The sequence below is a fragment of the Bombina bombina genome, chromosome 5, assembly GCF_027579735.1.
Source record: "Bombina bombina isolate aBomBom1 chromosome 5, aBomBom1.pri, whole genome shotgun sequence".
Classification (NCBI taxonomy): domain Eukaryota; kingdom Metazoa; phylum Chordata; class Amphibia; order Anura; family Bombinatoridae; genus Bombina; species Bombina bombina.
The window spans coordinates 1128962382-1128987962 of NC_069503.1; the positions used below are offsets into that span (position 1 = coordinate 1128962382).

The 25581-nt window shown below is 42.0% G+C and overlaps 1 protein-coding gene across 1 annotated transcript in view; it reads right to left on the reverse strand.

Annotated features, from left to right (window-relative positions):
• Positions 1 to 23514, reverse strand: part of LOC128661745 (GATA zinc finger domain-containing protein 14-like) — a 47831-nt gene extending 24317 nt beyond the window's left edge. Inside the window, exon 1 of the mRNA XM_053715965.1 lies at positions 23434 to 23514. Coding sequence (XP_053571940.1) covers positions 23434 to 23514 — 81 coding nt within the window. The remainder of the gene's footprint in view (positions 1 to 23433) is intronic.
• Between the last annotated feature and the right edge of the window lie 2067 nt (positions 23515 to 25581).

The window sequence follows — 25581 nt, forward strand, 5'->3', positions numbered from 1 at the left end:
CCGCCTCTAGTTCTTCTTCCAAGAGTAATCTCCAAGATTCTGAAGGAATGCTCGTTCTGCTGGTAGCTCCGGCATGGCCTCACAGGTTTTGGTATGCGGATCCTGTCCGGATGGCCTCTTGCCAACCGTGGACTCTTCCGTTAAGACCAGACCTTTTGTCTCAAGGTCCTTTTTTCCATCAGGATCTGAAATCCTTAAATTTAAAGGTATGGAGATTGAACGCTTGATTCTTGGTCAAAGAGGTTTCTCTGACTCTGTGTTTAATACTATGTTACAGGCTCGTAAATCTGTATCCAGAGAGATATATTATAGAGTCTGGAAGACCTATATTTCTTGGTGTCTTTCTCATCATTTTTCTTGGCATTCTTTTAGAATACCGAGAATATTACAATTTCTTCAGGATGGTTTAGATAAGGGTTTGTCCGCAAGTTCCTTGAAAGGTCAAATCTCTGCTCTTTCTGTTCTTTTTCACAGAAAGATTGCTATTCTTCCTGATATTCATTGTTTTGTACAAGCTTTGGTTCGTATAAAGCCTGTCATTAAGTCAATTTCTCCTCCTTGGAGTTTGAATTTGGTTCTGGGGGCTCTTCAAGCTCCTCCATTTGAACCTATGCATTCATTGGATATTAAATTACTTTCTTGGAAAGTTTTGTTCCTTTTGGCCATCTCTTCTGCCAGAAGAGTTTCTGAATTATCTGCTCTTTCTCCAACATAGGTGTGTCCGGTCCACGGCGTCATCCTTACTTGTGGGATATTCTCTTCCCCAACAGGAAATGGCAAAGAGCCCAGCAAAGCTGGTCACATGATCCCTCCTAGGCTCCGCCTACCCCAGTCATTCTCTTTGCCGTTGTACAGGCAACATCTCCACGGAGATGGCTTAGAGTTTTTTAGTGTTTAACTGTAGTTTTTATTATTCAATCAAGAGTTTGTTATTTTGAAATAGTGCTGGTATGTACTATTTACTCAGAAACAGAAAAGAGATGAAGATTTCTGTTTGTATGAGGAAAATGATTTTAGCAACCGTAACTAAAATCCATGGCTGTTCCACACAGGACTGTTGAGAGCAATTAACTTCAGTTGGGGGAACAGTGTGCAGTCTCTTGCTGCTTGAGGTATGACACATTCTAACAAGACGATGTAATGCTGGAAGCTGTCATTTTCCCTATGGGATCCGGTAAGCCATGTTTATTACGATCGTAAATAAGGGCTTCACAAGGGCTTATTAAGACTGTAGACTTTTTCTGGGCTAAATCGATTCATTATTAACACATATTTAGCCTTGAGGAATCATTTTATCTGGGTATTTTGATATAATAATATCGGCAGGCACTGTATTAGACACCTTATTCCTTAGGGGCTTTCCTAAAGCATAAGCAGAGCCTCATTTTCGCGCCGGTGTGGCGCACTTGTTTTTGAGAGGCATGGCATGCAGTCGCATGTGAGAGGAGCTCTGATACTTAGAAAATACTTTCTGAAGGCGTCATTTGGTATCGTATTCCCCTTTGGGCTTGGTTGGGTCTCAGCAAAGCAGATACCAGGGACTGTAAAGGGGTTAAAGTTTAAAACGGCTCCGGTTCCGTTATTTTAAGGGTTAAAGCTTCCAAATTTGGTGTGCAATACTTTTAAGGCTTTAAGACACTGTGGTGAAAATTTGATAAATTTTGTACAATTCCTCCTTGTTTGTTGTTTATTCCGGTAAAAGGAGAGGTCAAAAAGCAACTTCTACCTCTCTCTCTTTTTGGATTAAAAGCATCATCAGATTGGCTTACGAGACTGCCGGACGGCAGCCTCCCGAAAGAATCACAGCTCATTCCACTAGGGCTGTGGCTTCCACATGGGCCTTCAAGAACGAGGCTTCTGTTGATCAGATATGTAGGGCAGCGACTTGGTCTTCACTGCACACTTTTACCAAATTTTACAAGTTTGATACTTTTGCTTCTTCTGAGGCTATTTTTGGGAGAAAGGTTTTGCAAGCCGTGGTGCCTTCCATTTAGGTGACCTGATTTGCTCCCTCCCTTCATCCGTGTCCTAAAGCTTTGGTATTGGTTCCCACAAGTAAGGATGACGCCGTGGACCGGACACACCTATGTTGGAGAAAACAGAATTTATGTTTACCTGATAAATTACTTTCTCCAACGGTGTGTCCGGTCCACGGCCCGCCCTGGTTTTTTAATCAGGTCTGATAATTTATTTTCTTTAACTACAGTCACCACGGTACCATATGGTTTCTCCTATGCAAATATTCCTCCTTAACGTCGGTCGAATGACTGGGGTAGGCGGAGCCTAGGAGGGATCATGTGACCAGCTTTGCTGGGCTCTTTGCCATTTCCTGTTGGGGAAGAGAATATCCCACAAGTAAGGATGACGCCGTGGACCGGACACACCGTTGGAGAAAGTAATTTATCAGGTAAACATAAATTCTGTTTTCTTGTGAGTCTCCTTTTCTGATTCTTCATCAGGATAAGGCGGTGTTGCGAACTTCTTTTGAATTTTTACCTAAAGTTGTGAATTCCAACAACATTGGTAGAGAAATTGTGGTTCCTTCATTATGTCCTAATCCTAAGAATTCTAAGGAGAAATCGTTGCATTCTTTGGATGTTGTTAGAGCTTTGAAATATTATGTTGAAGCTACGAAATCTTTCTGTAAGACTTCTAGTCTATTTGTTATCTTTTCCGGTTCTAGGAAAGGCCAGAAAGCTTCTGCCATTTCTTTGGTATCTTGGTTGAAATCTTTAATTCATCTTGCCTATGTTGAGTCGGGTAAAATTCCGCCTCAGAGAATTACAGCTCATTCTACTAGGTCAGTATCTACTTCCTGGGCGTTTAGGAATGAAGATTCGGTTGACCAGATCTGCAAAGCAGCAACTTGGCCCTCTTTGCATACTTTTACTAAATTCTACCATTTTGATGTATTTTCTTCTTCTGAAGCAGTTTTTGGTAGAAAAGTTCTTCAGGCAGCGGTTTCAGTTTGAATCTTCTGCTTATGTTTTTTGTTAAACTTTATTTTGGGTGTGGATTATTTTCAGCAGGAATTGGCTGTCTTTATTTTATCCCTCCCTCTCTAGTGACTCTTGTGTGGAAAGATCCACATCTTGGGTAGTCATTATCCCATACGTCACTAGCTCATGGACTCTTGTTAATTACATGAAAGAAAACATAATTTATGTAAGAACTTACCTGATAAATTAATTTCTTTCATATTAACAAGAGTCCATGAGGCCCACCCTTTTTTGTGGTGGTTATGATTTTTTTGTATAAAGCACAATTATTCCAATTCCTTATTTTATATGCTTCGCACTTTTTTTCTTATCACCCCACTTCTTGGCTATTCGTTAAACTGATTTGTGGGTGTGGTGAGGGGTGTATTTATAGGCATTTTAAGGTTTGGGAAACTTTGCCCCTCCTGGTAGGAATGTATATCCCATACGTCACTAGCTCATGGACTCTTGTTAATATGAAAGAAATGAATTTATCAGGTAAGTTCTTACATAAATTATGTTTTTTGGTGAACAACCTGGGTTGTTCTTGCTGATTGGTGGATAAATTTATCCACCAATAAAGTGCTGTCCAGAGTACTGAACCAAACAAAAAAGCTTAAATGTTTTTTTCAATAAAGATAGCAAGAGAAAGAAGAAAAATTGATAATAGGAGTGAATTAGAAAGTTGCTTAAAATTGCATGCTCTATCTGAATCATGAAAGAAAAAAATTGGGTTCAGTGTCCCTTTTAAGTGGTGCGTTATTAGTATGCTTATTGGGATTGTTAAGCGGTGCGTTATTAGTATGCTTATTGTGCTTGTTATTAAGTGGTGCGTTATTAGTATGCTTATTGTGCTCGTTAAGTGGTGCGTTATTAGTATGCTTTGTGCTTGTTATTTGTATTAAAGGGACATAATACTCAGATGCTAAATCACTTGAAACTGAGGCAGCATAACTGTAAAAAGCTGGAAAATATCACCTGAGCATCTCTATGTAGAAAAGGAAGATATTTTACCTCACAATTTCCTCAGCTCAGTAGAGTAAGTCCTGTGTAAAAAGTTTTACTTCAGCTGCTGCCCAGCTGCAGGTAAAAAAAAAAATGAACTGCAGCCAATCAGCATCAGCAGTGCTGAGGTCATGAACTGTTTTACTGTGATCTCATGAGATTTCACTTAACTCTCATGAGATATCATAGTAAACTTCCTTAATCTGAATAGGGAAATATGAGTGTACACGAGGCTCATCGTGCTTCTTATTTATTAAGTGGTGCGTTATTAGTATGCTTAATTGGTGTGTTTATTAGAATGCACAGTGTGCTCATTTATTAAGTGGTGCGTTGTTTTCCTTCCATAAGGCAGGGAGAGCCCACATCTTCATTCCTTACTGTTGGGAAATACAACACCTGGCTACCAGGAGGAGGCAAAGACACCCCAGCCAAAGGCTTAAATATTCCTCCCACTTCCCCTATCCCTCAGTCATGTTTTGCCTTTCGTCACAGTAGGAGGTGGCAGAGAAGTGTCATAAGATTTGGATAGTCCTGTAATGGGTATGTTCACTTCAAAGAAAGGTCTGGAGTTTTAAGTAATCAAGTCAACCTCTCAGTGAGAGTATTGATGAGTTAGTCTGGAGATGCAGAGAAAGTTTTTCTGTGAACCCATCCAGACTGCCGACTTAACAGCTCCCGGGCAATCAGTGTTGGCGAGTCCATGTCAGAGGCGTCGCTACAAGACTGTCACGCTTGAGAGGTTCTGCCTGTTCCACAGCATGGATCCTGGAGGTAAGATCATTTTATATATACATTGCTATCACAGTATGGCTCCTTTATGCCTCGATAGGATCAAGGGATATCTCCTTCAGGAAGATTATTAGAACAGCAAGGGGTTATTTATAACTGCTTTTATGTGAGAGTTCTTTGGGCTCATAGACTGTATGCTTTTGGCTTGGAACAAACAGGTTTCACTTTTGTTTTGGTGTGTTTCACAGCTCATAATAGCTTGGCGCCTTTTTCATCGCAGGGGAAGTCCTGTCCTACGCACTACGCAACTGGGTGCATTCTTTTCTCCAACATTGGTGTGTCCGGTCCACGGCGTCATCCTTACTTGTGGGAATATTCTCTTCTCCAACAGGAAATGGCAAAGAGCACAGCAAAAGCTGCCCATATAGCCCCTCCTCAGGCTCCGCCCCCCAGTCATTCTCTTTGCCGCTCTGAACAAGTAGCATCTCCACGGAGATGGTGAAGAGTATGTGGTGTTTAGTTGTAGTTTTTTATTCTTCTATCAAGAGTTTGTTATTTTAAAATAGTGCCGGTTTGTACTATTTACTCTAAAACAGAAAAGGATGAAGAGTTCTGTTTAAAAGAGGAGTATGATTTTAGCAGCAGTAACTAAAATCAATTGCTGTTCCCACACAGGACTGTTGAGCCCAGAGAACTTCAGTTGGGGGGAACAGTTTGCAGACTTTTCTGCTCAAGGTATGACTAGTCCATTTTCTAACAAGACTGTGTAATGCTAGAAGACTGTCATTTCTCTTGTTAAGTGTATCCAGTCCACGGATCATCCATTACTTATGGGAAGGTGATCCACAGCTCTACTGTGGCAGTTTTCTTGTGTCTGTTTTTAAAAACGTCTGTCGTTTTTTTGATCTGTTTTTTGCATTAAGGGGTTAATCATCCATTTGCAAGTGGGTGCAATGCTCTGTTACCTTATTACATGTACTGTAAAAATTTCGTTTATTTTACTGCCTTTTTTCACTGTTTTTCAAATTTTGACAAAATTTGTTTCTCTTAAAGGCACAGTAACGTTTTATATATTTGCTTGTTAACTTGATTTAAAGTGTTTTCCAAGCTTACTAGTCTCTTTATTAGTCTGTTCTAACATGTCTGACATAGAGGATGCTCTGTGTTCATTATGTTTTAAAGCCATGGTGGAACCCCATCTTAGAATGTGTACCAGATGTACTGATTTCATGTTAAACTATAAAGAGCATTTTTTGTTTTTAAAAAAAAGAAAAAAAAAAAAAAAAAAAGAAAACATTATCACCAGAGGATTCTGTCGTGGGGGTAGTTATGCCGACTAACTCTCCCCACGTGTCAGATCTTTTGACTCCCGCTTTAGGGACTCACGCTCAAATGGCGCCAAGTACATCAAGGGCACCCATAGCGTTTATTTTACCAGGGGATTCTGTTGAGGGGAAAGTTATGCCGACTAACTCTCCCCACGTGTCAGACCCTTCGACTCCCGCTTCAGGGACTCACGCTCAAATGGCGCCAAGTACATCAAGGGCGCCCATAGCGTTTATTTTACAAGACGTGACAAAGGTGGTGAATAATACTCTGGCAGCAGTATTAGTCAGGCTACCTAAAATTAAAGGAAAGCAGATAGCTCTGGGGGTAGATACAGAGCATACAGACGCTTTAAGAACCATGAATGATACTATCTCACAATATGCTTAGTCTGTGGGTGAATGACTCAGGGTAGATGATTTAACCTGATTCTGATATTTCTACATTTAAAATTTATACTTCAGAACCTCCACTTGTTGCTCAGGGAGGCTTTGGCTGCTCTGAATGAATGTGTACAATCACAGGGCCAGAGAAATTGTGTAGACTGGTTAAATAATATGCAGTGCCGGTGTGTGCTGATGTTTTTCCAATACCTAAAGAAGTTACTAAAATTTTTTTTAATAAGGAATGGGATAGACCAGGTGTGCTGTTCTCTTCCCCTCCTATTTTTTTTAGAAGAATGTTTTCTAATAGTTACCACCACACGGGACTTCTGGCAGACAGTTCCTAAGGTGGAGAGAAGAGTTTCTACTCTAGCTAAGCATACCACTACCTCTGGCAAGGACAGTTGTGCTTTTTAGATCCAATGAATAAAAAATGTTTATTCAACAGGGTTTTATCCTGCAGCCCCTTGCATACATTGCTTCTGTCACTGCTGCTGCGGCGTTCTTGGTTGAGTCTCTTGATGAGGCTTTATAGTTAGCGACTCCATTGGATGAATATATTGACAAGCTTATGCTAGCCAAATTCCTTTGTTTTCTGATGCCTTTGTTCATTTGACTAGACTAACGGCTAAGAATTCTGTTTTTTCTCTTGTTAAGTGTATCCAGTCCACGGATCATCCATTACTTATGGAATATATTCTCCTTCCCAACAGGAAGCTGCAAGAGTCCACCCACAGCAAAGCTGCTATATAGCTCCTCCCCTAACTGCCATATTCAGTCATTCTCTTGCAAGCCTCAACATAGATAGGAGGTTGTGAGAGTCTGTGGTGCTTTCTACTTAGTTTATTCTTCAATCAAAAGTTTGTTATTTTTAAATGGCACCGGAGTGTGCTGTTTATCTCAGGCAGTATTTGGAAGAAGAATCTGCCTGCGTTTTTCTATGATCTTAGCAGACGTAACTAAGATCCATTTGCTGTTCTCACACATTCTGAGGAGTGAGGTACTTCAGAGGGGGAATGGCGTGCAGGTTTTCCTGCAGATAAGGTATGTGCAGTAAAATATTTTTCTAAGGAATGGAATTGACTAAGAAAATACTGCTGATACCGAAGTAATGTAAGTAAAGCCTTAAATGCAGCGATAGCGACTGGTATCAGGCTTATTAATAGAGATACATACTCTTGTAAAAATGTGTTTTAAAACGTTTGCTGGCATGTTTAATCGTTTTTTAACATATGTTTGGTGATAAAACTTATTGGGGCCTAAGTTTTTTCCACATGGCTGGCTTAAATTTTGCATAGAAACAGTTAACTGAAGCTTCCCACTGTTGGCTGTGGCAGTTTGTTGTGTCTGTTTTTAAAAACGTCTATGTCATTTTTTTTTTTTTATTTTTTTTTTTAATCTGTTTTTTGCATTAAGGGGTTAATCATCCATTTGCAAGTGGGTGCAATGCTCTGCTAACTTGTTACATACACTGTAAAAATTTCGTTTGTTTTACTGCCTTTTTTTCACTGTTTTTCAAATTTTGACAAAATTTGTTTCTCTTAAAGGCACAGTAACGTTTTATATATTTGCTTGTTAACTTGATTTAAAGTGTTTTCCAAGCTCACTAGTCTCATTATTAGTCTGTTCTAACATGTCTGACATAGAGGAAGCTCTGTGTTCATTATGTTTTAAAGCCATGGTGGAACCCCATCTTAGAATGTGTACCAGATGTACTGATTTCATGTTAAACAATAAAGATCATTTTTTGTCTTTAAAAACATTATCACCAGAGGATTCTGTCGTGGGGGTAGTTATGCCGACTAACTCTCCCCACGTGTCAGACCTTTTGACTCCCGCTTTAGGGACTCACGCTCAAATGTCGCCAAGTACATCAAGGGCACCCATAGCGTTTCTTTTACCAGGGGATTCTGTCGAGGGGAAAGTTATGCCGACTAACTCTCCCCACGTGTCAGACCCTTCGACTCCCGCTTCAGGGACTCACGCTCAAATGGCGCCAAGTACATCAAGGGCGCCCATAGCGTTTATTTTACAAGACATGGCAAAGGTGGTGAATAATATTCTGGCAGCAGTATTAGTCAGACTACCTGAAATTAAAGGAAAGCAGTTAGCTCTGGGGGTAGATACAGAGCATACAGACGCTTTAAGAACCATGTATGATACTACCTCACAATATGCTTAGTCTGTGGGTGATTTTTTTTTGACTCAGGGAAGATGATTTAACCTGATTCTGATATTTCTACATTTAAAATTTATGCTTGAGAACCTCCACTTGTTGCTCAGGGAGGCTTTGGCTGCTCTGAATGAATGTGTACAATCGCAGGGCCAGAGAAATTGTGTAGACTGGATAAATAATATGCAGTGCCGGTGTGTACTGATGTTTTTCCAATACCTAAAGAGGTTTACTAAAAATTTTTTAATAAGGAATGGGATAGACCAGGTGTGCCGTTCTCTTCCCCTCCTATTTTTTAGAAGAATGTTTTCTAATAGTTACCACCACACGGGACTTCTGGCAGACAGTTCCTAAGGTGGAGAGAAGAGTTTCTACTCTAGCTAAGCGTACCACTACCTCTGACGAGGACAGTTGTGCTTTTTAGATCCAATGGATAAAAAATGTTTATTCAACAGGGTTTTATCCTGCAGCCCCTTGCATACATTGCTTCTGTCACTGCTGCTGCGGCGTTCTGGGTTGAGTCTCTTGATGAGGCTTTACAGTTAAGCGACTCCATTGGATGAATATATTTGACAAGCTTATGCTAGCCAATTCCTTTGTTTTCTGATGCCTTGTTCATTTGACTAGACTAACGGCTAAGAATTCTGTTTTTTACTATACTGGCGCGCAAAGCGCTATGGCTTATATCATGGTCAGCTGTCGTGACTTTAATAAATAAGCTACTTAACTTCCCTTCAAGGGGCAGACCCTATTCGGGCCTGGTTTGAAGGAGATTATTGCTTATATCACTGGAGGAAAAGGTCATGCCCTTCCTCAGGATAGGTCTAAATCAAGGGCAAATAAAAAAAAAAAAAAAAAAAAGTCTAATTTTCGTACCTTTTAAAAAACTTCAGGGCAGGTGTGGCATCCTCTTCCTCTAAGGCAAAACAAGAGGGAATTTTTGCTGAGTCCAAGGCGGTCTGGAGACAATCGGACCTGGAACAAAGATAAGCAGGCCAAGGAGCCTGCTGCTGCCTCTAAGGCAGCATGAAGGAACGGACCCCTATCCGGTAACGGATCCTATAGGGGGCAGACTTTCATTCTTTGCCCAGGCGTGGGCAAGAGATGCCCAGGATCCCTAGGCATTGGAATTTATATCCCAGAGATATCTTCTGGATTTCAAAGATTCCCCCCCCAAAAAAGGGGAGATTTCGCCTTTCACAATTATCTGCAAACCAGATAAAGGAGGCATTCTTACATTGTGTACGAGATCCATCCAGTTCCAAGAGAGGAACAGGGACAGAGTTTTTACTCAAATCTGTTTGTGGTTCCCAAGGAGAGGGAACCTTCAGACCTATTTTGGATCTAAAGATCTTAAACAAATTCCTCAGAATTCCGTCATTTAAGATGGAAACTATTCGTACCATCTTAACTATGATCCAGGAGAGTCAATAGAGGACTACAATGGATTTGAAGGATGCTTATCCTCACATTGTGATGCATAAAGATCACCATCGTTTTTCAGGTTTGCCTTTCTAGACAGGCATTTCCAGTTTGTAGCTCTTTCCTTTGGGATATCTACAGCCCCAAGAATCTTTATGGAGGTTCTGGGGTCGCTTTGGCGGTCCTTAGACCGCGGGGCATAGAAGTGGCCCCTTATTTAGACGACATCCTGATACAGGCGTCAAACATCCAAATTGCCCAGTCTCATACGGACGTAGTACTGGCATTTCTGAGATCACATGGGTGGAAAGTGAACAAGGAAAGAGTTCTCTATCCCCAATCTCAAGGGTTTCCCTCCTAGGGACTCTGATAGATTCTGTAGAAATGAAAATTTACCTGACGGAGTCCAGGTTGTCAAAGTTTCTAAATTTCTGCCGTGTTTTTTTCATCCCATCCGCGCCCTTCGGTGGCTCAGTACATGAATGAAATCGGCTTAATGGTAGCGGCAAGGGACATAGTACCATTTGCACGTCTACATTTCAGACCGCTGCAACTATGCATGCTCAGTCAGAGGAACGGGGATTACACAGATTTGTCCCCCTGTTAAACCTGGACCAAGAGACCAGAGATTCTCTTCTCTGGTGACTATGTCGGGTCCATCTGTCCAAGGGTATGACCTTCCGCAGGTCAGATGGGACAATTGTTACAATAGATGCCAGCCTTTTAGGTTGGGATGCAGTCTGGAACTCCCTGAAGGCTCAGGGATAGTGGACTTAGGAGGAGACCCTCCTTCTAATAAATATTCTGGAACTGGGAGTGATATTCCATGCTCTTCAGACTTGGCCTCAGTTAGCAACTCTGAGGTACATCATATTTCAGTCGGACAATATCACGACTGTGGCTTACATCAGCCATCAAGGGGGAACAGAAGTTCCCTAGCGATGTTAGAAGTCTTACAATAATTCACTGGACAGAGACTCACTCTTGTCTATCAGCTATCCATATCCCAGGTGTTGAGAACTGGGAGGTGGATTTTCTAAGTCGTCAGACTTTTCTTCCGGGGGAGTGGGATTTCCTCCGGAGGTCAAGACCAAGCAGGAGAGGGCTTTGGTGTTTTTGACAGCGCCTGCGTAGCCACGCAGGACCTGGTATGCAGATCTGGTGGACATGTCATCCTTTCCATCACGGTCTCTGCTTCTGAGACAGGTCCCTCTACCTCAGGGTCCTTTCAACCATCTAAATAGAATCAATCTGAGATGGACTGCCTGGAGACTGAACGCTTGATGTTATCAAAGCATGGCTTCTCCGAGTCAGTCATTGATACCTTAATACAGACATGAAAGCCTGTCTCTAGGAAAATTGAACATAGATATGGTGTAAATATCTGATTGTTATGAATCCAAGGGTTACTCATGGAGTAAAGTCTGGATTCCCAGGATATTATCTTTTCTCCAAGATGTTTTTGAGAAAAGGGTTGTCAGCTAATTCCTTAAAAGGGGACAGATTTTTACTCTATTTTTTTGCACAAGCGTCTGGCAGGTATTCTAGACGTTCAGGCATTTGGTCAGGCTTTGGTTAGATCCAAGCCTGTGTTTAAAACTGTTGCTCCGCCATGGAGCTTAAACCTGATTCTTAAGGTTCTTCAAGAAGTTCCGTTTGAACCTTTTTTGTTCCATAGATATCAATCTTTATCTTGGAAAGTTCCTTTTGGGTAGCTAATTCCTCGACTCGTAGAGTCTCCAAGTTATCTGTGTTACAATGTGATTCTCCTTATCTGGTCCTTCGTACGGATAAGGTAGTCCTGCGTACCAACCTGGGTTTTTTCCTAAGGTGGTATCTAACAAGTACATCACTCAAGAGATAGTTGTTCCATGCTTGTATCCTAATCCTTCCTCAAAGAAGGAACGTCTATTACACAATATTGGACGTGGTTTGTGCTTTAAAGTTTTACTTACAAGCTACTACAGTTTTCATCAAACGTTCACCTTGTTTGTTGTCTATTCTGGACAGAGGAGAGGTCAAAAGACTTCAGCAGCCTCTCTGTCTTTTTGGTTAAAAAGCATAATTCATTTAGCTTATGAGACTGCTGGACAGCAGCCTCCTGAAGGGATTACAGCTCATTCTACTAGAGCTGTGGTTTTCACTTGGGCCTTTTTTAAATGTGGCTTCTGTTGAACAGATTTACAAGACGGAGTCTTGGTCAGCGCTTCATACTTTTCAAATTTAACAAATTTGATACCTTGCTTCTTCGGAGGCTATTTTTGGGAGAAAGGGTTTTTTACAGGCAGTGGTAACTTCCGTTTAAGTACCTGCCTTGTCCCTCCCATCATCCGTGTACTTTAGCTTTGGTATTGGTATTCCATAAGTAATGGATGATCCGTGGACTGGATACACTTAACAAGAGAAAACATAATTTATGCTTACCTGATAAATTTATTTCTCTTGTAGTGTATCCAGTCCACGGCCCGCCCTGTCACTTTAAGGCAGGTAATTTTTTCATTTGAACTACAGTCACCACTGCACCCTATGGTTTTTCCTTTCTCTGCATGTTTTCGGTCGAATGACTGAATATGGCAGTTAGGGGAGGAGCTATATAGCAGCTTTGCTGTGGGTGGACTCTTGCAGCTTCCTGTTGGGAAGGAGAATATATTCCATAAGTAATGGATGATCCGTGGACTGGATACACTACAAGAGAAATAAATTTATCAGGTAAGCATAAATTATGTTTTTACTATACTGGCGCGTAGAGCGCTATGGCTTATATCATGGTCAGCTGTTGTGACTTTAATAAATAAGCTATTTAACTTCCCTTCAAGGGGCAGACCCTATTCGGGCCTGGTTTGAAGGAGATTATTGCTTATATCACTGGAGGGTGGCATCCACTTCCTCTAAGGCAAAACAAAAGGGAATTTTTGCTCAGTCCAAGGCGGTCTGGAGACAATCGGACCTGAAACAAAGATAAGCAGGTCAAGGAGCCTGCTGCTGCCTCTAAAACAGCATGAGGAACGGACCCCTATCTGGTAACGGATCCTATAGGGGCAGACTTCATTCTTCGCCCAGGCGTGGGCAAGAGATGCCCAGGATCCCTGGGCATTGGAAATTATACCCCAGAGATATCTTCTGGATTTTAAAGCTTTCCCCCCCAAAAAAGGGGAGTTTTTGCCTTTCACATTTATCTGCAAACCAGATAAAGGAGGCATTCTTACATTGTGTACGAGATCCATCCAGTTCCAAGAGAGGAACAGGGACAGTTTTTACTCAAATCTGTTTGTGGTTCCCAAGGAGAAGGGAACCTTCAGACCTATTTTGGATCTAAAGATCTTAAACAAATTCCTCAGAATTCCGTCATTTAAGATGGAAACTATTCGTACCATCTTAACTATGATCCAGGAGAGTCAATAGAGGACTACAATGGATTTGAAGGATGCTTATCCTCACATTGTGATGCATAAAGATGACCCCCCAGTCATTCTCTTTGCCGCTCTGAACAAGTAGCATCTCCACGGAGATGGTGAAGAGTATGTGGTGTTTAGTTGTAGTTTTTTATTCTTCTATCAAGAGTTTGTTATTTTAAAATAGTGCCGGTTTGTACTATTTACTCTAAAACAGAAAAGGATGAAGAGTTCTGTTTAAAAGAGTATGATTTTAGCAGCAGTAACTAAAATCAATTGCTGTTCCCACACAGGACTGTTGAGCCCAGAGAACTTCAGTTGGGAACAGTTTGCAGACTTTTCTGCTCAAGGTATGACTAGTCCATTTTCTAACAAGACTGTGTAATGCTAGAAGACTGTCATTTTCCCTCTTGGGGATCGGTAAGCCATTTTCTTAGACTCATAACAGAATGAAGGCTTATTAATGGGCTATTTACTGGTTGACACTCTTGTGGGCTACATCGATTGCTTTATTCAATATTTATATGAGGTTTGAAGTGTTTTTACAAACATAAGTATTGGGGAACATTTTTAGGCGCCAGGCAGTAGTTTAGACACCTTCCCAGTCAGGAAGGGCCTTTCTCTCTAGTAGGCAGAGCCTCTTTTTCGCGCCATAATTGCGCAGTTTCTTTTGGATGCAGTGCATGCAGCTTCATGTGAGAGGGTCTGGGGGCCAGTAAAAACGTTCCTGGAAGGCTTATTTTGGTATCGTATAACCCCCAAGGACAGGTGAAGTCGCAGCAAACGCTGTGGCTGGGACTGTAGTGGTTTAAAGTTGCTAATTGATAAAACAGTTCCGGTTTCCTCATTTAAAGGGTTACAAGCCTGAAAATTGGGGTGCAATACTTTTAAGGCATTAAGACACTAGGGTGCAAATTTGGTAAAGATCGGATATTTCCTTCATAGTTTTTCACATATCCAGAAATAAAGTGTGCTCTGTTTAACATTTAAAGAGACAGTAACGGTTTTGTTTTAAAAACGGTTTTATTGCATTAATAGCCTGTATAAGCCTGTCTAACATGTCTGTACCTTCAGATAGAACATGTTCTGTATGTATGGAGGCCAAGGTGGTCCCCCCTTTAAATGTATGTGATAATTGTGCCATGGCGTCCAAACAGAGTAAAGACAGTACTGTCACATTTAATAAGGTTGCCCAAGATGATTCCTCAAGTGAAGGTAGTGGGGATAGTTCATCATCCTCTCCTTCTGTGTCAACACCAGTTATGCCCGCGCAGGCGACACCTAGTGCATCTAGCGCGCCAATGCTTGTTACTATGCAACAGTTAACGGCAGTTATGGATAATTCTATAGCTAATATTTTATCCAAAATGCCAGCATTTCAAAGAAAGCGTGATTGCTCAGTTTTAAATACAGTAGAGCAAGAGTGCGCTGACGATAATTTATCTGTCATACCCTCACACCAGTCAGAATTGGCAGTGAAGGGAGGGTTTGTCGGAGGGAGAAATTTCTGATTCAGGAAGAATTTCTCAACAGGCAGAACCTGATGTTGTGACGTTTAAATTTAAGTTAGAGCATCTCCGCGCCTTACTTAAGTAGGTACTAACTACGCTGGATGATTGCGACTCTTTGGTCATTCCAGAAAAATTGTGCAAAATGGACAAATTTCTAGAGGTCCCGGTGATCCCTGATGCCTTTCCAATACCTAAAAGGGTGGCGGACATAGTGACTAAGGAGTGGGAGAAACCAGGCATACCTTTTGTCCCACCTCCTATATTTAAGAAAATGTTCCCCATGGTCGACCCAAGGAAGGACGCATGGCAAACAGTCCCTAAGGTTGAGGGGGCAGTTTCTACGCTAGCCAAACGCACGACTATTCCCATTGAGGACAATTGTGCTTTCAAAGATCCTATGGATAAAAAATTGGAGGGTTTGCTTAAAAAGATTTTTGTTCAGCAAGGTTTCCTCCTCCAACCAATTTCGTGCATTATTCCTGTCACTACGGCGGCGTGTTTTTGGTTCGATGAACTAGAAAAGTCGCTTAATATGGAGACTCCATATGAGGAAGTCATGGACAGAATTCACGCACTTAAGTTAGCTAATTCCTTTATTTTAGATGCCGCTTTGCAATTGGCGAGGTTAGCGGCGAAAAATTCAGGGTTTGCAATTGTGGCGCGCAGAGCGCTCTGGCTAAAGTCTTGGTCGGTGGATGTATCTTCCAAGACAAAATTGCTTAATATTCCTTTCAAAGGTAAGACCCTTTTTCGGCCAGAATTGAAGGAAATTATTTCAGACATCACTGGGGGAAAGGGCCATGCCCTCCCACAGGATAGGCCTTTTAAGGCTAAGAATAAGTCCAATTTTCGTTCCTTTTGTAACTTCAGGAACGGACCGTCTCCTAACTCTGCAGCCTCTAGACAAGAGGGTAACGCTTCCCAGGCTAAGCCAGCTTGGAAACCAATGCAAGGGTAAACAGGCCAAGAAGCCTGCTGCTGCTACCAAGACAGCATGAAGGGGTAGCCCCCGATCCGGGACCGGATCTAGTAGGGGGCAGACTCTCTCTCTTTGCTCAGGCTTGGGCAAGAGATGTTCCGGATCCCTGGGCACTAGAAATAGTCTCTCAGGGTTATCTTCTAGAATTCAAGGAACTTCCTCCAAGGGGAAGGTTCCACATGTCTCGCTTATCTTCAGACCAGATAAAGAGACAGGCATTCTTATATTGCAATTTTACCTACAATCCAGGAGGGTCAATATATGACTACCGTGGATTTAAAGGATGCGTACCTACACATTCCTATCCACAAAGATCATCATCAGTTCCTAAGGTTCGCCTTTCTGAACAAACATTACCAGTTCGTGGCTCTTCCGTTCGGTTTAGCCACTGCTCCCAGAATTTTCACAAAGGTGCTAGGGTCCCTTCTAGCGGTTCTAAGGCCGAGGGGCATTGCAGTGGCACCTTATCTAGACAACATTCTAATTCAAGCGTCGTCTCTTTCCAAGGCAAAGGCTCATACAGACATTGTTCTAGCCTTTCTCAGATCTCACGGGTGGAAGGTGAACATAGAAAAGAGTTCCCTGTCTCCGTCAACGAGAGTTCCCTTTTTGGGAACAATAATAGATTCTTTAGAAATGAAGATCTTCCTGACAGAGGTCAGAAAGTCAAAGCTTCTAAACGCTTGTCAAGTAATTCACTCTATTCTGCAGCCTTCCATAGCTCAGTGCATGGAAGTAGTAGGATTGATGGTTGCAGCAATGGACATAGTTCCTTTTGCTCGAATTCATCTAAGTGTACTGAGGGGTGTGATCAACCTGCGCTGGGAAAGTTACCAATAGACCACTGGGCAAATGGAGTATCCTCAAACTCCACAGAGAAAAAATACAATCATACAATAGTAATAAGGATATTACTATAATAACCCTTGGCGCTAACGTGTAGCTAAAATTGGTAATGCAAAGGTTCTAATTATTGTATACTATAAACAATAAATTACCTTGGTACAATGGAAATGATAATTCCTTGCAGATATGTGAAAACTGGGTAGTTGATTAAGGGATGTGCTTAAGGATAAACCAGAATAATGGTGCAAGTAAAAAATAAACAAATTTTATTACAATCTTAATCGTGCACAGAAATATTTTAAAACAAAATTTAAAAACACTCTGATCAGGCGTTTGACAATGTAGTATCAATAAAATCCCTAAAAACCTCAAAATAAAATTGCATAAATGAAATAACAATAAAACAACAATGAGACAATCACTATCACAAATGGTTAATTCGAGATAGAGAACAAAGATCCCATTGGAAACCAAGGAAGATCCACGTCAGCTGGAAGTTAGTGGTATTTTAACCGGAGCTGTAACGAGATGAGATCCAAATGAACAGACAGGAAGAGAGCCAAAATTTAAGGTGTTCACTTATTACTTACACCGAAAATGCTCTATGAAGTCCCAGCTGTCTCTCTATAGCGGTCCTGGATTAGATCACTGCTGGATGGACCCCCGAAATGAAGGAAACCTCTTGTCTTTTACAATCCGTATCAGCACTCACGCCAGATAGACCAAAATGTGCTCTGGGTCTCTGTGCGGTCTCGGCGCTTGTGCAGCAGTGTTATATGTTACAGAGCTGATATATATCCACTTGTAATGCTTGTGAACAAAAATAGGAAGCAGATGCCAAGTTAGAACTGAAGCAGGTAAACTCTCAGGAATCAGGTTGAATGATATAGGGCAGGTTACATATAAAAATGCAGACAGTGATAACCTATGCTAATGCAAGATCTTGCATTAGCATAGGTTATCACTGTCTGCATTTTTATATGTAACCTGCCCTATATCATTCAACCTGATTCCTGAGAGTTTACCTGCTTCAGTTCTAACTTGGCATCTGCTTCCTATTTTTGTTCACAAGCATTACAAGTGGATATATATCAGCTCTGTAACATATAACACTGCTGCACAAGTGCCGAGACCGCACAGAGACCCAGAGCACATTTTGGTCTATCTGGCGTGAGTGCTGATACGGATTGTAAAAGACAAGAGGTTTCCTTCATTTCGGGGGTCCATCCAGCAGTGATCTAATCCAGGACCGCTATAGAGAGACAGCTGGGACTTCATAGAGCATTTTCGGTGTAAGTAATAAGTGAACACCTTAAATTTTGGCTCTCTTCCTGTCTGTTCATTTGGATCTCATCTCGTTACAGCTCCGGTTAAAATACCACTAACTTCCAGCTGACGTGGATCTTCCTTGGTTTCCAATGGGATCTTTGTTCTCTATCTCGAATTAACCATTTGTGATAGTGATTGTCTCATTGTTGTTTTATTGTTATTTCATTTATGCAATTTTATTTTGAGGTTTTTAGGGATTTTATTGATACTACATTGTCAAACGCCTGATCAGAGTGTTTTTAAATTTTGTTTTAAAATATTTCTGTGCACGATTAAGATTGTAATAAAATTTGTTTATTTTTTACTTGCACCATTATTCTGGTTTATCCTTAAGCACATCCCTTAATCAACTACCCAGTTTTCACATATCTGCAAGGAATTATCATTTCCATTGTACCAAGGTAATTTATTGTTTATAGTATACAATAATTAGAACCTTTGCATTACCAATTTTAGCTACACGTTAGCGCCAAGGGTTATTATAGTAATATCCTTATTACTATTGTATGATTGTATCGAATTCATCTAAGACCATTACAACTGTGCATGCTCAATCAGTGGAATGGGGACTATGCAGACTTGTCTCCCCAGATTCAAGTAGACCAGGTAACCAGAGACTCACTCCGTTGGTGGTTGACTCAGGATCACCTATCTCAGGGAATGAGTTTCCGCAGACCAGAGTGGGTCATTGTCACGACCGACGCCAGTCTATTAGGCTGGGGCGCGGTCTGGGACTCCCTGAAAGCTCAGGGTCTATGGTCTCGGGAAGAGTCCCTTCTCCCGATAAACATCCTGGAACTGAGAGCGATATTCAATGCGCTCCGGGCTTGGCCTCAACTAGCGAAGACCGGATTCATAAGATTCCAGTCGGACAACATGACTGTAGCTTACATCAACCATCAGGGAGGAACAAAGAGTTCCTTGGCGATGAGAGAGGTATCCAAGATCATCAAATGGGCGGAGGATCACTCCTGCCACCTATCTGCGATTCACATCCCAGGAGTAGACAACTGGGAGGCGGATTATTTGAGTCGTCAGACTTTCCATCCGGGGGAGTGGGAACTCCACCCGGAGATCTTTGCCCAGTTAACCCAATTATGGGGCATTCCAGACATGGATCTGATGGCGTCTCGTCAGAACTTCAAGGTTCCTCGGTACGGGTCCAGATCCAGGGATCCCAAGGCGACTCTAGTGGATGCATTAGTGGCGCCTTGGTCGTTCAACCTAGCTTATGTGTTTCCACCGTTTCCTCTCCTTCCCAGGCTCGTAGCCAGGATCAAACAGGAGAAGGCCTCGTTGATTCTGATAGCTCCTGCGTGGCCACGCAGGACTTGGTATGCAGACCTGGTGAATATGTCATCGGTTCCACCATGGAAGCTACCTTTGAGACAGGATCTTCTAGTACAAGGTCCATTCGAACATCCAAATCTAGTTTCTCTGCAGCTGACTGCTTGGAAATTGAACGCTTGATTTTATCCAAGCGTGGATTTTCAAATACAGTGATAGATACTCTGGTCCAGGCCAGAAAACCTGTGACTAGAAAGATTTACCATAAAATATGGAAAAAATATATCTGTTGGTGTGAATCCAAGGGATTCTCCTGGAGTAAAATTAAAATTCCTAAGATTCTTTCCTTTCTCCAAGAGGGTTTGGATAAAGGGTTGTCAGCGAGTTCTCTTAAGGGACAGATTTCTGCTTTATCTGTCTTGTTACACAAACGCCTGGCAGCTGTGCCAGATGTACAAGCTTTTGTACAGGCTTTGGTCAGAATCAAGCCTGTTTACAGACCCATGACTCCTCCTTGGAGTCTAAATTTAGTTCTTTCAGTTCTTCAAGGGGTTCCGTTTGAACCTTTACATTCCATAGATATCAACTTACTATCTTGGAAAGTTCTGTTTTTGGTTGCTATTTCTTCTTCTAGAAGAGTTTCTGAATTATCTGCTTTGCAGTGTGATCCACCCTATCTGGTGTTCCATTCAGATAAGGTCGTTTTGCGTACCAAGCCTGGTTTTCTTCCGAAAGTTGTTTCCAACAAGAATATTAACCAGGAAATAGTTGTTCCTTCTCTGTGTCCGAATTCAGTTTCAAAGAAGGAACATTTGTTACACAATTTAGATGTAGTCCGTGCTTTAAAGTTCTATTTAGAAGCAACAAAGGATTTTAGACAAACCTCATCTTTGTTTGTCGTTTTCTCTGGTAAGAGGAGAGGACAAAAAGCTACTGCTACCTCTTTCTTTCTGGCTGAAAAGCATTATCCGATTGGCTTATGAGACTGCCGGATGACAGCCTCCTGAACGAATCACAGCTCACTCCACTAGGGCTGTGGCTTCCACATGGGCCTTCAAGAACGAGGCTTCTGTTGATCAGATATGTAAGGCAGCGACTTGGTCTTCTCTGCACACTTTTGCCAAATTTTACAAATTTGATACTTTTGCTTCTTCGGAGGCTATTTTTGGGAGAAAGGTTTTGCAAGCCGTGGTGCCTTCTGTTTAGCTAACCTGATTTGCTCCCTCCCTTCATCCGTGTCCTAAAGCTTTGGTATTGGTTCCCACAAGTAAGGATGACGCCGTGGACCGGACACACCAATGTTGGAGAAAACAGAATTTATGCTTACCTGATAAATTTCTTTCTCCAACGGTGTGTCCGGTCCACGGCCCGCCCTGGTTTTTTAATCAGGTTTGAAAAATTTCTTTCTCTATACACTACAGTCACCACGGCACCCTATAGTTTCTCCTTTTTTTCTCCTAACCGTCGGTCGAATGACTGGGGGGCGGAGCCTGAGGAGGGGCTATATGGGCAGCTTTTGCTGTGCTCTTTGCCATTTCCTGTTGGGGAAGAGAATATTCCCACAAGTAATGATGACGCCGTGGACCGGACACACCGTTGGAGAAAGAAATTGATCAGGTAAGCATAAATTCTGTTTTTGTTTTTTCCTACAATCTTGCTGCAAACATCGCTCCTAGGAGAGCGTTTTCTCTGTTAGCTGTCTGTGTCTAGGAGGTGGTGAATGCCCCAGCCATTGGGATTATAAAAGTGCCGTTTAAAAAAAAAAAAAAAAAAAAGTTTTTACTGTTTATCTGTCCTCCTGTGAATATATCCTAGCTATGGAGGACTCTATTACATTTGAAGGTTCCTTCTGTACTGATTAATAATTGCTGTTTGTTTTGTGAGGTCGTGGTTTGCCCGCCTGCTCAATTTTGTTCAATTTGCCTAAGCACTGTTCTAAAGTCTGAGGAGGGACAAGCCTGCTAATACTCATAGCGCTATTAGACCCTCTGAGCCGTCTACCTCTCAGGAATCTGGATCCCGAGAGATTAACCTTTCTACCCTAGCCACTCCACATGCAGTTCCTTTTTTCCTGCTGACTTTACCGCACAGTTACAATCAGTGATATCTGCGACCCTGAGTGCCTTACCTACCTCTAACAAACGCAAGAGAAACATTAAGCATGGTTATCCTGACCTAGAGTTCATCTAAATATTTGTCGGATTTAGCTATCATGTCCCAGCTATCCGAGGATGAGTTACCTCTGTAGCTATATAGGGTGAACTTTCTGGGTCGGAGTCTTCAGCTTCTAAACCTCCTTCAGCGGAGGAACCCTCCTTTTAGATATAAATTTGAGTATTTGCGTTTTTTTTAAAGGTGGTTCTGTCTACGCTAGAGGTTCCAGAGGCTACTCTCCCTGAGGAACCTAAGATCCCTAAATTAGACAGTGTTTATGAAGACTGGTAGGTACCTCCTGACTTTTCCTGTGCCATAAAAATGGCGAAAATTATTAGTGATGAATGGGAAAAAATAGGAACTTGTTTTCCCCTTGTATTCTTTAAAAAAATTATTTCCGATCCCTGACTCTCAATTAGACTTATGGGGCTCCATTCCTATGGTGGATGGCACTATTTCTATGCTGGCAAAGCGTAATACTATACCCCTAGAGGATAGTTCCTCTTTCAAAGTGCCTATGGATGAGAAAATGGAAACCTTTCTGAGGAAGATGTTTCAACATACAGGGTTTTTTTTTTTCTTTTTCAAAGAGCTTTATTAGGATGAAACCATGAAAATTATTGCAAAACACTCAATTCAAACAAGGTTAAATGTTCGGTTTGTTCACGCATGCAAAGTATACAATAAAGTATTGACCACTTGTTGGATGTTAAAGAACATTGAGTCTATGGCCTAAAAAAGAAGGCCTATTGTCCCTAGTCCAATAATAGTAATACAGTTCCAACTGCAATCTGGGTGAACTAGGATAATTTTCTATAAGTAGCTCTACATTTTCACATTTTTAGGTTTTTCCTGTTGCAGTCCTTTAACGTCTAATTGTGATACAAAGTGGTAATGAACAACAATTATGAGTTCAAGAATCTCAAAACAAACTTTTGCACTAATAGTGTATTATATTTGTTATGCCCAGCCAAACATAACTAAGCTAAACATGCAGCTTATACCAGTCTGACCGACCGGGAAAAAGGGAAGAGAAAGAAACCAACAAAAAAAAAAAAAAAAAACCCACAAGGATTGGGTGGAAAGAGGGTGTGGCTCACAACAGGGTTCAGTACACCCCTCCTCCCGCAGACCCCTCAACCCCCCACTTTTAATTTGCTGATTGGGACAATCAGTTGTCCTGCCTCCACATTTGTAGAATCATCTCATTTACGTCTATCCTAGATGTCCGAATGTAATAGTACTTTTTAAGCAGCAGAGTGTTCTGCACACTCCACTTGCATTCTGGCACTGTGGGGATTGACGCGGATTTCCAACGGAGTGGAATCAGGTTTTTTGCTGCTGTCAGCATGAGAATTAGGAGGGTCTTTTTTAACGGATTCTGAATTTTTTTTTGGGAAATGTAAAAGCAACGTTTCTGGAGTTTTAGGAATGTCTAGTTCCAGGACTCTCTGTATCTCTCCCCATACCTCGCCCCAAAACCCTTCCAACAGGGGTCAGTCCCACCAAATATGCAGGATAGTCCCCGTGTCTCCACATCCCCTCCAGCATCTTTCCTACCCCCCAGCTGGATTTCTTTAATAAGATGGTTGGCTCTTATATTGCATGCAAGAGCCTCTATTGAAATGGCAAATAACAGGGGGGACAGAGGACACCCCTGTCTGGTCCTATTGGAGATGGTGAACGTGTCCGAGAGAACATTATTTAATTTAATACGTGCATTTGGAGTGGAGTACAGGCTGAAGATTGTTTTAATGAGTCTTTCCCCAAATTTCATTTTTTCCAATGTGCTCCTAAGGATCTGCCAAATCACCCTGTCCGAAAGCCTTTTCGGTGTCGGTCGACAGAAGCACGAGCAGAGTCTTTTTGTGTTTGGAATATTCAATAATCTGCAATATTTTGAGGGTATTATCCCTCACCTCCCTCCTGGGGACAAACCCCACTTGATCTGTAGAAATCAGTGCAGGCAAAAATGTGTTGATCCTGTTTGCTAATGCCATTGCTAGTAGTTTTACGTCCGTATTTAGTATCAAAATTGGTCTATAACTTTGCGCCCTGTCTGCCGGTTTCCCCGGTTTCGGTATAACTGTTATGTATGCTGTCAGCATGGATGGAGGTAAAGTTTCCGGGTCAGATAGTGCATTGAACAGAGATTGTAAATGCAGTAACAGTCTGGGCAAAAAAGTTTTGTAATATTTAGCCCCCAACCCGTCCGGGCCAGGACTTTTTCCATTTGGGAGGTCTTTTAAGGCTAACTGTATTTCCTCTTGCGTTAAGGGTGCTTCTAGTGAGTCTATCGCATCTTGTTCTAAAGTCTGCAACTGGGTGTTATTTAAGTACTCCTGTGCCGCTTGCTGCTGTGGGGCCTTATCAGGAGATGCAATTGTCCGTAAGGATGTAAGGTTGTATAGTCCACTATAGTATGTACGAAAAGTGTTGGTAATATTGGGTCTGTCGCTAACATACAGGGTTTTTATTTCAACCAGCGGCAGATGTAGCCGCGGTTGTTGGAGCATCTACCTACTGGTGCGGCACTCTGTCGGAGCTCATTGAGGTGGAGACTCCCCTTCAGAATATTCGGGAGAGAAGGCTCTGTGAATGGCTAACTCCTTGATCTGTGACGCGAATATGCAGATTTGCATAAATGCAATGGCTTCTGGCTTTGTGGTCCTAGCCTGCCGGGCTCTCTGGTTAAAGCCTTGGTCTGCGGATATGACTTCTATATCCAGACTCCTTTCTCTTCCTTTCAAGGGGACTATTTTATTTGGTTCAGGGCTGGACTTCATTATTTCTACTGTTACCGGGATCAGATCGAGTAGTGGGCAGACTTTTTCAGACGCTTGGTTCAAGGATGTACAGGATCCTTGGTCCTGGAGGTTGTATCTCAAGGATACAGGATAGGATTCAAGTCTCATCTGTCCATGGGCAGTTTCCTACTCTCCAGTCTGTCTACATGACCAGAAAAGAGGGCTGCCTTCTTAGGTTGCATACAGGATCTCTTCTCTCTAGGAATAATTGTCTCGGTACATACAGCAGAAAGAGGTTTGGGGTTTTATTCAAACCTTTTCGTGGTTCCAAAGAAGGAGGGAACTTTTCATCCAATTCTGGACCTAAAGTGCCTAAACAAGTTTGTGAGTGTTCCCTTTTTCAAGATGGAGACAATTCGGTCAATCCTTCCTCTGGTTCAGGAAGGACCGTTTATAACCACAATAGACCTGAAGGATGCATACCTTCACGTCACAATATGCAGGGAAAATTTTCAGTTCCTGAGGTTTGCTTTTCTGGACCAGCACTTCCAGTTCATAACTCTTCAGTTTGGCCTAGCTACTGCTTCAAGGATATTTTTGATGGTTCTGGGAGCTCTTCTAGCCTTTGGCAGAACACAAGGTACAGGTATTACAGTAGCACCTTACCTGGACGATATCTTGGTACAGGCATCTTTTCGTCTAGTGGAAGAACATTGAGTCCCTTCTCAATCTTCTTCGATCACATGGATGTAAGATAAACTTGGAAAAGAGTTCTTACTCCAAGGCCAAGGGTGACTTTCCTGGGAACAATAATAGACTCTATATTCATGAGAATATTACTCACAGATCAGAGTTGTTGCAAGCTAACTTCTGCATGTCTTGCCCTCCAGGCCTCCTCAAGACCCTCAGTGGCTCAGTGTATTGAGGTGATAGGACTCATGGTGTCCTGTATGGACATCATTCCTTTTGCCAGATTCCATCACAGACCCTTACAACTATGCATGCTGAGACAATGGAACGGCAACCATGCAGATCTGTCTCAACAGATCGTGCTGGACAACCTGCCGAGACCAACTCTCCTGGTGACTCTGTCCAGATCATCTGTCCCAAGGCACGTGCTTCTTGGGACCGTCCTGGGAGATTGTGACTATGGACGCAAGCCTGTCCGTATGGGGAGTCGTTTGGGATGCCAGGAAGGCAGAAGGTCTGTGGACTCTGGAGGAGTCTTCCCTTCCGATCAATATATTATAAAAAGAACAAGGGGATATGGGAACGCGCTGTACAAAACAGCATATGAGAGTTAAAGAACTATATAAGGAA